Genomic DNA, 13,854 nt, shown 5'->3' on the forward strand with positions numbered 1-13,854 from the left:
ATCAGAGCTCTGTCAATCACAGGACGCCATGGAGTCTAATTTTACATACGTTGAGGATGTTCTCAGCTATAGCGTGCCCATCTGATGGAGTGGCCTTAATTTAATTCAAGTGAATTAGTAAGTCTATCCATTAGCAGTGGATTTGGAGTTTCTAGGTGCCCTGGATGTACATTATTTATTATGAATTTGGTTGTTGTTGTCGACTTTTAATAACAGTGCACAGGTGCCCTCTACATTACCTGTCTTTACTTAAGGAAAAATCTTGCATTTATAAGCTCTGGGCTCATGTAATTTCAATACTAGATCGCAGAATGGATGCAAAATGACCTTCTTCTTTTTTTAGAATGTTCTCCGAGTTCCACTTGTGATGTTATCAAGATTTTTACATTAAAAAAATCCTAATTTAGAAGTACTGTAATAAGCTATTTTCTATCCTGTTTTAACAGTCTCTTTCAAACACTTCGTTTTGATTTGCATTCAATACTTGGAAGTAAACTCCCGCTGCTATGATTGGGTAACAGTTTTGCATATTAAAATAATTTTGTCGTTGTAACATTGTTTTGAAAACTTTCGACGTTGAAAAAAATCTTGCAGCATAGTTGAAACATTTGCCTACCAAGTGCTACATTTATGCTTAGTACATACTTTATCAGTCTTGGTTGTGGCAAATAAAGTTTAAGCACTTTTTGAGTTACCACAGTTAAAGTTGACAAATGATAACTTGCGATAACCACTGTGTTTCACACTGTCGTTCTTATAGTCTATTCATAGTTCATCCTATTAGATAAAGTGAAAAACATATACGTTGTCGTTTGCAGTGTCATGTTTTAAATAAAATAAAACGTTGTAATGTTTTACTGATGACAAAACAGATGTCACTCACTGAAGCTTTTATTCAGGATTGAATGGCTTAGATCAAAACAATAACAAAAGCAGGATTCTCTACATGCTTTTCTCATTAATCACGTAAATGCTGAAGAAAAGGAAAGAACAGCAAATTACAACCATCACAACTATTCACAGTATGACTGCGGTGCTACAAACTACTCTTGACACATCTCTATCGTATTGTTGCTGGAGTAATCCTGTGTTTCCGTCTGTCTCGTATTTACTACTACATGACATGCGCAAATCGGTGGGTGGGGCTAAAGAGGAAATGATGTAAAAGTAGACTTTGATCTTCTGCAGAGGCGGTCTTTCGTCACACTATGACGTAATAATGTGACAAAATCTGAAACGAGTTCTGAAACTCAAAACAAAACAATGACCTCTTATATGTCAAAAGATCACGAAACATCTGATTTCTCAATTCATGACCCCTTTAAGAGAAAGAAGACATCAGGGATTGTAGGTTCCACTGAACTGATACTCTCGTGGTCACATGAATATTGTGTAAGCATATTGCAAATATTGTAATATTTTTGATATTGCAGTGAAACATGCCAAATTGTGTGGTCATAATTTCCCTACAAAGAAATAATGAACGCATGCAAAAACAAGATAAATATCAATAACTGATTATGTTGTCAGATAAATACCTTAACCAAGTTAAGTGTTTTGTTCCCACCTCATATTTAAAATATATATATTCCTCATATTTTTATGGATTAATTGGAAAAATCATACTGACCCCAAACTTTTGAATGCTAGTGTGTATAAAATCCAAAAACAAGTGGAGCTATACATAAAACGTTACATTTATTCCTCCTCTTAAATAGACTTCTAAGACTGACAAAGCACATCACACCATATAATTAACTCCCATTAATTAACCTTGACTCTCCTTCTTCCCCAGGAGAGTGATAGTCTGTGGTGGGATGCGTTTGCTACAGAGTTCTTTGAGGAGGATGCTACATTGACCCTCTCCTTCTGTTTGGAGGATGGACCGAAAAGATACAGTAAGATATAAGTCTTTTTCTTGTGCCATGTTGTCTTGTCTGCAATTGTGCTTGAACTGGTGCCAGTTAAAAAAACAAGTAAGAGAGTACATGATTGTGATATTGTGTCTATGGAGTCTGAAAGTGTTGGAAGATACCAATCTTATAAAAATCAGTAGAGAACTTTGATTCAACTAAACCCGCCAGTTCCAGATTTTATTGACTTTTATTGCTCTTCCAGGGAACAAGTTTTCAGAAACTGCCCCTAAATGTCACTTGTAAACAACGCTGGTGTTAATCGCCTTCCTTGTCATATTGAGAACTATACTAAGAAAGTGATGTAATTGGTAAACTGACTAATTATTTTGTCTGCTAGAATTTGCAACTTTAAAAACCATGAGAGAGTTATTGTTTCAGTGAGCTCCCTAATGCAGTTTTGGCTGTATTTGCTAAAGCTCTGCTAGTCTGTCCATTTTTATTTTTTGTTGGTGGTGGTGGTCTTTTTGTCTCTCCTGCACACTCTCTCTCTCTCTCTCTCTCTCTCTCTCTCTCTCTCTCTCTCTCTCTCTCTCTCTCTCTCTCTCTCTCTCTCTCTCTCTCTCTCTCTCTCTCTCTCTCTCTCTCTCATATATATATATATATATATATATCTGATGATTTGAGCTGCGTTGTCTGTCCTTATTGAGTTCTCTGCTTTTGGTTAGTCATGCAGAACACTCTGCCTGTTGCAAAGAACGAGTGACTCAAACATTGACTGAAGCCCCCTCCCTCCCCAGGGGTCTTTGTAGTGCTGATAGATTCAGAAATATATATTTTTATGATGCCAAATGAATATGCCATTTGACTATGGGCAGGATTACAATAGCTGCAGCTTTAGCCTATTTTCAAGACATGGCCGAATATGTATCTTCATTTTGTGCAGTTTGAATTATTATATTTTAACAAAGATGTAAAATTCCAACACTAAAATGTTTAATTTGTCATTTAAGATGCATTTTCCCCAACATAGTTTCAAATGGGTTTTTTTTGTATGTTAAGTCTACATTTCAGAAAGTAATATTTTGTAATCCCAGATATAGTGTTTAAAAGTGGAAAGACCAAAATCTTGCATCAGCTCCAGGGGCCTATAGGGAACCAATCCCCATATCGATTGAGGGGGGAGTTCAGTCCGTCTCTTGTGACAGCTCATCTTTAGTCTTCAGGAATGACTCCTCTAGTTTCAGCCACAAACATACACCCTCACTCCATCACTGTCACACACACACACATACACAAGCACTGCATACTACATTTGCTCGGGCCCTTTATACATTTCTCGATCCTCACTCCACCAAGGATCATTAAGGATTTTCTGCTTCAGTATAGCCTCACATCAGCATGCTTGTTTATCCTTGCTTGCCTTTGTATGACATATTTACAGTAATCACTGTTCAGGTTTTATTCAGTAACTCATTCCTCTGCTTTAGATTGCAAGATATCAGATCAAAGATAATCTAATCCACTTTTTGTTCACCATGTCCTGATTTAATGCATTTATCTGTTTATGAATTATTTATACGAAATAAGGTCATATCGTACGCATCCAGCGTCTCATTTTTAACGGACTCTCTGGAATAGTTGATTCTGTGGTCAGATGTTTTACTAACCTGTATAATTGATTTGCTGTCCCTGGTAACCTTAGCGGAAGCTTTAAGATAATCTACAAGTAAACTAATAAAATAATTTAATCTTAAATCAATATGTACATTTATTTATTTATTTGGTAAGTAGCCAAATAAACAGGATAATGTACAGTCAACAGCAAGTCATTATTGTAAATACGTAATAACACGGACAATTGGTAATAAGGTAATAACAATTGAACATATGTTTTGTTCTTTTAAACTTAGGTCTAAATTTAATGTCATACTGAAATAATTTATATGTTATTAATATAAACATGAAGAATCTCAATAATATCTTTGTTTTAATGTATCTTTGTTGAATAAATGTAATTAAAGGCTTAACATTAATATGATGGTTATACAAATTCCATATAGTTTTAAAAACCCTCAGCAGATTTCCTCAAACCATCTCTAAACATTTCAAAATATCCCTTACAAGCAGAAAAACAAGAGGCATTGAAGTTTAAGATGCAAGAACTTTGCACTTATATACACAAACATGTACGATGTAAGATGTGGGCGTTATTTCACCGCAGTACCATTGTGTAGGGATAGATAATGGATAGATTATTGAAACACATTAGTTTAAATGGCCTCACTTTCTCTGTCTCATTTCTCTCAATCTCATTCTCCAGGACAAGTCTTTTCCTTCTAATTCACTCTCATTTCTTGTCTCCTCTGCTTTAAAGTAATAATGTATCATAATGTATATGTATTTGTTTAACATTATTATATATTTATATCTATTTTAATAAAGTATTTTATTGTATAATACATCTATAACATATTTTACCCAATATTTTAGTGTACTATTTTTATGTACATTAGAATGTGTCATTAGCGTAGTGATATTAGTTGTCAATATCAAACACCATTGAAATCAATAGTGGATCAAGTCCCCTGGGTGCTTCACGCAAGAGTGTGGAGCGTGGAGCTGCTGCCATGTAGACCGCTCCAAATCAGTCACTTGTGCATTTCCATTACGCCTTAGAAGGCAGCTGCGGATGTTAGTATGTAGGCTAGAGACAGAAACTCACTTGTCTTTGGAATAGGACTTAATTTGAAATATACCACCACATTTATCACTTGAAGATAGGAATCATACAAATGAACATTTTGGCTCATTGATCTGCAGCACTTAAACCTGAACAGAAGAGCATCACCGATACTATAGCCTGTTTCTGTTTTTTTTAGCTGATTCCTGAAATACTGTGAAGTGCTTTAGTTTCTTCTTCACATTTCTCCTCATGGACATTATTAGCGGGGGAATAATTAATATCTGATCTGAAACACTGTTCTTGTTTTGGTTGAGGCAAGGCGAGGACGAATTTCAAAGCGTGATGCAATGCCCCTGCAACTGTGACACTCTAGAAAACTTCCACCACTGAACTGCAACTTCAGACAATAACAAACTGAGCAAAGAGGAATTTATTAGCAAATTTGAATGAAGACTGGAATCTGCTTTGCTTTTGTATGCCGTTGCTTTAGAATGACATCTGCGTCAATGATTCAATGTCAATTCAAGTCAAAAAGCTGAGGACATTACACTCATTAATCAGGTTCGAATTGAATCAAACATGTTATATGCCCCTGTAAAATTTCACTGACAAATCTCGAAGATGATTACCATTTACCGACCTGAGAAACTTAACAATAATTCCAGCAATCATGCCATGTGTTCTTTTGTATTCTGCTATATGTTTATACAGTAAATCAGGGCTGTCAATGCTTTGGGAAACTCAGCGCAGAAATAGTGATGCATTTGAATTTGGATTCTATGTTGAACAAATGCATGAGAAAATTTTGAATGTTTCTGTATTACAGGTAAAACATTTTCAATCAAACTGTATCAAAGCACCAGCAGTGTACAGGGTAAAATTATGGTTAGATTCACGTTGTGTATTAATGTACCATGGGGCACCTGGTATCCTCACTGTACTGCTACATTAGCCTGCTTTTTCTTAACTAAACATTGCGCTGTTATTGGGTGTTTTGATAGTGGTTTGTAGCTCATGGGTACAGTAACGTTACACAATAGGAGTAATGAAGAAAATTTAAAAAATGTTGTTCCCAAAGTGACTAGAATTGAACACTTTATGCTGTTGTTGGTGCATGACACCTGTGCCTGCTACTAAAGTGTTACTTGCTGGGTGGCCATTGCCTAATGCTAATATAAAGCTGACATGCTCTTTTACTTTTTATTGCTTTTGAATGTCTTTGTGTTTGTTTGGGGTTACAAGCGATTTAGCTCTTTTCATGTACTGTTTATCACTTACAATATCTGCATAAGTCCAACGTCAATGTTTCTGGGTAAATAAGATGCCAAAAGAAAACAACAAATTATGCCTATGTACACTCACAGTGTGCTGTAATAACTACCAAAACAATCATGATCCTAAACTTTATTGCCAGAATGTGTGAAATTAATAAACAGTGCTCATAAACAGCTGTTGAAATGGTATTCTTAGTCGAAAGGAGTATAGGCTTGGACCTGGAAACAGTATTCCTTTTGTCGTGGCTTAAAGCAGATAGTAGGGAAGTTTGTCTCCGCATTCTTCCCAGTCGTCTGCAGCTACACGCTTTCCCAAACCACAATTATGCTTCTGTGATTTTTTTTTTTTTCATGTGTAGTCTAGTCATTTCAAGTTGGTCATGTGAATTTGCTGAAATTTTGCTAATGTGACCACACTTCTACTGAGAACAGGCAGTACAGAATGAGATATGAGCCGTTCCCACAGTACTCATGAAACACTATCCATCTATGTAGAGGCTAATGTTTTAAGTATTTGTGTAGTGGAGAAGAGTGCTTTACTCTAGTATCTGTTGTCATCTTTTATAACATGAGAATTTTGTCCCAAAAAAAGCAGACACACACATACAGTATCTACAGTTAACTTTACAACCTATAAGTTAATGGAAATGTATTGTGATGCACTTACTGCCTCAGATGTGGCCATTCTAATGTTGGAAAGAAAATGTATGTCTGAAATTCGCTGGTCAAAATCCTTGTAAACTCATTGATTTTCCTTGATTTTGGTACAATGTTAATAATATAATAACACCTGCAAGTGTCTGACCATATATCAAGCCACAATATAACTAGAAATAAGCCACAATATCAATAAAAATGTGTTTAATTATTTAAAACAATAGTGTTTTTTCCACTTCCTGAAAAGTAGTGGTTTCGGACATACTAGGTTTCCACCCGACAGCGATGATACAATTCATTTGAAACGTTTAAATTAATTGCCAGTCCTAGATTACATAAACCTTTCAAACTTTTTTTGAGGTGGAGAGTCTATTGTTAAGATGACTTGTGAGGGGAAACACAGAGACCGAGCGAGCTGTGATTGACAGTGTGGGGGGTTGAGCAGGCTCAGCTGCAGTCCGGCGCTGGCGAAGACACAGGTCTCCGATGACTGACAGCCCAAGTTTCAAAACAACCTCGAGATGGTCTCTTTGTGTTTTTATACGAGCGCTCTCGTATGGTGTATCTGCGGGTCTGGGTTGATACCGTTGAGATTACAGAGATGTTAAATGCATCTGTGCACTGGATGAAAATGTATGTGTGTGTCTAATGGCTCTGTTTGTGAGAATATGTGTGTATGTGTGTGGGCAGCAGGAAAAGAGAACAGCTGTGTGATAGGATTTGTCTTTCTCTGCTCTTCCTGCTGTCTCTCTTCCCAACTCCTTATTCAATAACAAAACAATATCGACTGTACTGTCCGTCTTAATTCACCTCCAGATCAGCATCAGACTTGTGCGTGTGTATGCGAGAGCATGTGTCAGTGTGTGCCTGATGCATGCACAGCCAGGATACGCACATGTGAATCCTGCTCTAACCTCATATTAATACAGATACAGAAAGTGTGTGTCCCTAAAAAAAGTGGCCGATCATGTGTTGAGTGTTTACCGTGTCCATTAAAGCTCTCTGAAATGAGCAGGGCACTGTTATTGTGTGTGTGTGTGCATGTGTGTTTTACCCAGGAATGGGGGCAGACATGCAGTCACACTGCATGGTAGATTTGGTAAATATAGAGTCATGAAAAAATGAGGAGTTATGAGGAGCCTGGTGCACTTTTGAGCTAGAACCTTCCAGAAAGTCAACATGGCCCATGCATAATGAACGTGAGGCGCGCTCTTCTTATACACTCAGAGACCTTATGGAAAGGACACACAAGCTTTGGCAAGTAGTTTGTAGACGTACACAAACTCTTACAGAGACACATAGCTAGCTATATGGATAATGCATGCATTTGGTCAGGCTCTTTTATAATGGACTAATGTAAAACTAATGGATGGAGGCTATATATGTGTCATCAGGATATTAAATGTTTATGTAGCTCTGTTTCCCCTCCTCACCGCTGTTGTGTGCCGAATGTGGACTCTTCAGTTCCTTTTTGTTCACTCCTGAACTCCCTCTTTTTTTGTTTTCTGCTGATGTCCCCAAAGTCCTGTTGCCCCCATTGACTGAAACATTATCTCTTCTGCGAAAAAGTTCAGTGGTGATGGTCACCAGCATATGCACTTTTTGATATGCCAGTGTTCAGCAAGGGATGTTGCTGATGTTCTCATCAGACTTCTTGGCTAACTTAACTAACTGGTCAACTAATGTCACCAGCCATATACACACTATAGATATTAAGATATAAAGGTTCAATTTCGAGGTTCAATTTGCGTTGACGCAGCGTTTCGTTCCCATTCTCAGGGAACCGGGTTATACAGTACATAAACCTGAGACTTTTTTTTACATTTTTAATTTGTTTATTATCATTCAAAATATGTTTTAATGTCTTTGAATTCTCTTATGCTCACCAAGGCTTCATTTATTTGATTCAAAATACAGTAAAAACAGTAATGTAGTGAAATATTATTACAATTTAAAATAACTGTTATAGTATATTTTAAAATGTAATTTATTCCTGTGCTGAATTTTCAGCAGCCGTTAATTCAATCTTCAGTGTCACATGATCCTTCAGAAATCATCTAATATGCTGATTTGCTGTTCAAAAAACATTTCCTAATCAATGTTAAAAACGGTTGTGCTACTTAATATTTTTGTGAAAACTGTGATGCATTTGGCATATATGCATCAATGCATATTTCAAGATTTTTTAATGAATAGAAAGTTTAAAAGAACTTATGGAAATCATTTTTAACACTATAAATCTCTTAATTTGATCAATGTAATGCATCATTGCTGAATAAAAGTATTAATGTCTTTTAAAATAAATCTTATTGACCTTACAGTTTTTGAACAGTAGTGTATATTAAATTGATATATGATCAGTTATTTGGTGGTGAAAAATAATTGTACTAATTAAAAGTAAAATAAACATTAATGTGGTAGGAACCAGATTTGTTATATTCCTTAAGCTTTTATCTTTGTCCTTTTTTGACCCTCCTTCCATCGTACCCTCATGTTCTGTCGATCTCATCCTCAAGCATTCTATCTCTTATTCTACCTGATGTGAGGCATTGTTCCTGTAGGCCCGGCGTCAGGTGCACGCAGCAGTAAAGTCGGAGGTTATTTAAATAAACCCGGCAGGGAACCTTCCCTCCCACTTCATAATTCACTCAAGAGGAATGGGAGGATGGTGTTGGATTGATCGTGGCACAAAGGGAGGAATTACCTCTTGGAACAAGACTTCCCACATGCTCTTTATCAGCGGCAGAGACAAGGCCATATCTGAGAGCATCATCTTGAGCCCAGCAGAGGGCTAAAAGAGGCTTAAATGCTGCACTGAATTCTGACAGTGACAATGATACAGGCTTCAAGAGTCCTGTGGTGTAACAGATACTTTGGAGATGTTTCTGACACATGGAATACTTGATGAAGAGATTGTCTCGGATCACATTGGGCCCATATCTTCAAAGTAAATGTGCTCCTATTGCGAACAAAGAGTTGGCGTTCTACATTGTGATGCTGTAGGAGAACCTTTTAATGTTCCACAATGAACTTTGAATTCTCTGCAATATGTTCTTCTTTAGTATCTACTTTATGTACTGGTGCTTTAAAGAACCCAGAAACTTTCTTTGTTCTGTAATATTTAGGAGAATGTTAAAACAGTTGTAACAGCTTGACTCATTAATACTAACAATTACTATTCTATATATTTATATATATAAAAAAAAACTTTCTGCGTGTACTATAGACTAACCGGGACTAGTCAGAGCACTTGCGTATTGTTGGTTTGATTGCTTATATTGTTCTCCTCATTTGTAAGTCGATTTGGATGACAGCATCTGCTAAATGATTCAATATAAATGTTTTTGTCCATGGTATAAAAGTCAATGGGGTCCAGTTTTTTTTTGGATAACATTGACTTCCATAAATAGACAGAAATTGTTCAACTGTTGCCTTCCATGTTTCGTGTTTACAAATGTAAGATGCCAAAACTTTGCTATAGTTATTGTGATCATTTAAGAATTAACTCCATCATTTATTGTATTTGATACAGGCTTAAAAGGTAAAATGTGAGAAACAACTATGATCAAGGTCAAGGTCAAATTTCAATTATTTAGCACCTTAAAAACTACATGAATGCTGACCAAATTTCTGCACAACATAGTATAGAGCATCATCCTGCAAAAAAAAGAAGAAAAATATACAAATAAATACTATTATGAAAAATCGAATAAATATAATACAGAGCAACACCAGACAGTGAAATAAAAATTAGGAAAATACCATTATATAAGTTCTGAATAAGCCTGAGAGAAAATATATGTTTTAAGACATTCTTTAAATGCATATATCAGAAAAAGAAAACCTTAAGAAAGGTAAGGTAATCAAAAGCCTCGGTGCGCGTACTGTAAAGCCCTGTCGCCTTTAGTTTGCGGTTAGCAGCAGAATGGAGGCTCAAAAGATCTGAGTTTTAGGTAAGAAGTAATTCTGGCATATAAGCATTACAGTAATCAAGCCTTAGAGATTAATTTGTGAATAACAGTGATCATACTTTTGAGGAACGTTTATTTGTTTATCTCTCAATCATCGTTGTTTTGCATTGCATTATATGTTTTGCCATGTTTTTATATGCATTTTATGTTAGTAGTCTGCTATACTTTTATAAAGATCTAATTGATTTACTTTACAAGCTATCAGAATTTAACCTTACTTTTTGGCCATGTAAAAATCTGCAACTGACCAAATTGCATTTTTGCTCAGTTTGGATCTCTAAATAAAATTGAGGTGTTTTTCCCCCTCCTTGAGCTCTATATATTCTCCTATATCATAATATATGAGCCGTAAAAGCCTGATGTAATGTGATACTTGGCACACAAAAAAACATCCAAACTTTTTTAAATTTGTCTATATGTTCAATAAACTGTTCCATTTTTTGATTATTTCATATGTCAGGCTTTACATGGTTAAATGTGTTTTTCACTTCCAAAACTTTTCCCCATATATTGCCATACTGAAAGTGCAACTCCAGCTGTCTCTTATTGAGTCACTGTTTACATGTTGATGGAGGATAGACATATCAATAAATCAAATCTGGAAGATGATGGGAAGTCATACTGGTTGATACGGTTGTGGTGGCATCCGTCCGGGAGCCGTTGAGGAAGCATGTGCCCCATGAGCAGTGTAGCTGGGAATGAGAGTGGGCCAAGCAAGCCTCTCCTGAATTATGGATGGAGGGGAAAGGGGGGAGGTGTGGATCAGGACTCATGGGAAAAGCACAGCACACATTCAGACACACACACAAAGGCAGTGGTGTGAGGCCAAGCGTGTTGTGAGGGCGGTTGTGGGTGAGTGGAGCTGTTCGCCTGTGTCTCGTTTTGGCGCGGATGTCTTCGGGGATTACCGCTGAAGAGGGGAGAACTCGGAATCTATCAGACAACCTCCCTCTCTCTCTCTACCCATCCTCCACATCAATGAGATCGAGATGTGATGAGTCAGAATATTCTCTGTGGTGTATCACAATCACAATCTGCTGGATCAGTTTTCCAATCAGTCACCATAGCACAGATCATTTGAGACACTCTGACCTCTAAAATAACTCATTGAGACATTACCAAGAGTTTTTTAAAATGTAAAATTTGGTCAACATTTACTTATCCTCTTGCGTGCCAAACCTATATGCTGTTTTGTTTTCAGTGGAACACAAAAAGAGAATGTTTTTAAGAATCGTTATGTGGCTCTGTTATAACTTCAGTTCATAGTGAACATATTGAGTCTGCCAAGCTCCAAAAATGACAAAAAAGCAGAATAAAATTATCATAAAAGTTGTTGATATGACTCGCAGACTCATCAGGAGGAGGACCAACCCAAGGATTTGGGCTGTCCAGGCACTCCAGACAGACATTTGGAGCATAACCAAATTCTTGTTCGACCTATCGACTATGTATGTCATCATCTTTTTTCTCTTTTTTTGCCCACAATGTTTTTTATTCTCTGAGATCAATGCACTTTGACAAAAGTTTGAGAGATAGGGAGAAAGGAAGGAAGAGAGAGAAAGAGGGATTGAATTAAAGTTTTATGAAAGATGAATATTTTATATTCTGGGCACTGAATTCCACACTAGCGCTGTGTGTGTGTGTGTGTGTGTGTGTGTGTGTGTGTGTGTGTGTGTGTGTGTGTGTGTGTGTGTGTGTGTGTGTGTGTGTGTGTGTGTGTGTGTGTGTGTGTGTTGGCATTCTCTACACTATAGTATATCTATATATAAATATAGTAACACAAGTAATTTTGACTTTGTGGGGACATTTTTTGGTCCCCATGAGGAAACGAACTTACAAACAAATCATACAGACTCCTCTTTTTATGAACATCTAAAATGGCAGAAAGTTTTCTGTGATAGGTTGTTTTAGGGGTAGGGTTGGAGTAGGGGGATAAAATTTACAGTTTGTACAGTATAAAAACCTTTACGTCTATGGAAAGTCCCCATAAATCATGGACACCCAACAAGTGTGTGTGTGTGTTCATCTAGGTTCCTCCTTAATATTTCCTCACTTATTTCCTTGCCTTTATATTACCAAGGTAAAATGGAACCAGATTTATATTGGCAAATATACAACCAATTGCTTATATTTAATTATGTAAATGAAAACAGTGGCATGGCTTATTACTAGACTATACTTTTGATATCCCTAGACATTTTGAATTGCATATTGTAAACAGCAGAATTATTTCAAACAGAGGTTAATAGTTGATTAAACTGGAAACTAGCAAATGATCAGCTAGATAGCAAAAGCACTGCACAATCTTTTGACAAGTCATTCTCTCTTGTATATATTATTATTCCAGCTTCACCTCTCCAAGTTCTCCTCTGAGTGGGGAAGGCTGTATATTCTCAAATCTCTATTTTAACCCATACCTAATCGTTACCTATTCATAATTCACTCTTTGAATCTAACTGTCCCACCAGAGAGGGTAAAACACGGAGTCATGGGAGGTACTTTTGCATTTTATGCTGTGTGTGTGTGGTGTTGTAAGTGTGAGTTGTGTTTTGGAATGGAGCGATTGTCCCCAGAGAGATAATTACTGACAAGGAAAGGCAGGGTGAGAGCTGTTCATCTCTTTTTTTATCCTTTTCAAACCATATTCTTTTTAAAACCATATTCTTTTTGGAACCCTGACTGTGAGTGTCTCGTGCCAAATGAAAATGTTGGATGCTTCTTGCAGTCAGTCAATATTGAAGTTGAATAAGTAAAACCGCAGTTGTGGTGTTTGATAAGTTCACTGTTGTGCCGAGCTTTGACACCCTTTCTTCATTTTTACTCGCTTACACGTTTGAGCTACAAAGTTCTTACGGCACACTTTATAAATAACAAGTTATTTGTAATTGTGGAAATAAAGTTTAGCTCGCTCACAGCAGGATAGATTGTGCACTTTTTGGCCTGCTGTTTGGAAAGTCACAGTGTGACCTAAAAACTGGGTGCAATATTCCTTCCCCATAATGCTGAAGCACAATTAATGATGCTGCTGTTGCAGTTCTTTTCAGCATTCTCTCAGTTCTAAAAATATTCACCTGTTTTTTTTAATGGGATCTCACCTGGGGAAAGCCATCCCAGCCACTGTTCCAGTCCTAGTGAGATGCCTCGCTGTCTGCTTTTTGAGGCAGCATCCTAAATAAAATCGGCAAATCGGCACCAGCTCCGTTCATCATATAAGGAGTGCTCCTCACACAATGTCTACAGGAGACTATACTCTCTATTGATTTCAATACAGGGGAGGAATAATGTAATAGTCGAAGAAGCATAAACACACACACACACACACATATATATATATATATATATATATATATAATATACAGTACACACAGAAACAAACTAATTTGGGATAAAATATATTGTATATATTTATAAAA

The 13,854-nt window shown here is 36.7% G+C and overlaps 1 protein-coding gene across 3 annotated transcripts in view; it reads left to right on the forward strand.

Moving 5' to 3' along the window:
• The window catches only part of ldb2a (LIM domain binding 2a), a 58,676-nt gene that overhangs the window by 10,712 nt on the left and 34,110 nt on the right, over positions 1-13,854 (forward strand). For all 3 annotated transcript variants that reach the window (XM_077247658.1, XM_077247659.1, XM_077247660.1), the window contains exon 2: positions 1,796-1,898. In XM_077247658.1, coding sequence (XP_077103773.1) covers positions 1,796-1,898 — 103 coding nt within the window. The remainder of the gene's footprint in view (positions 1-1,795; positions 1,899-13,854) is intronic.

This window comes from Siphateles boraxobius, unplaced genomic scaffold, assembly GCF_051911475.1.
Source record: "Siphateles boraxobius isolate OS27281-9 unplaced genomic scaffold, OSU_SipBor_1 3, whole genome shotgun sequence".
NCBI classification, from domain to species: domain Eukaryota; kingdom Metazoa; phylum Chordata; class Actinopteri; order Cypriniformes; family Leuciscidae; genus Siphateles; species Siphateles boraxobius.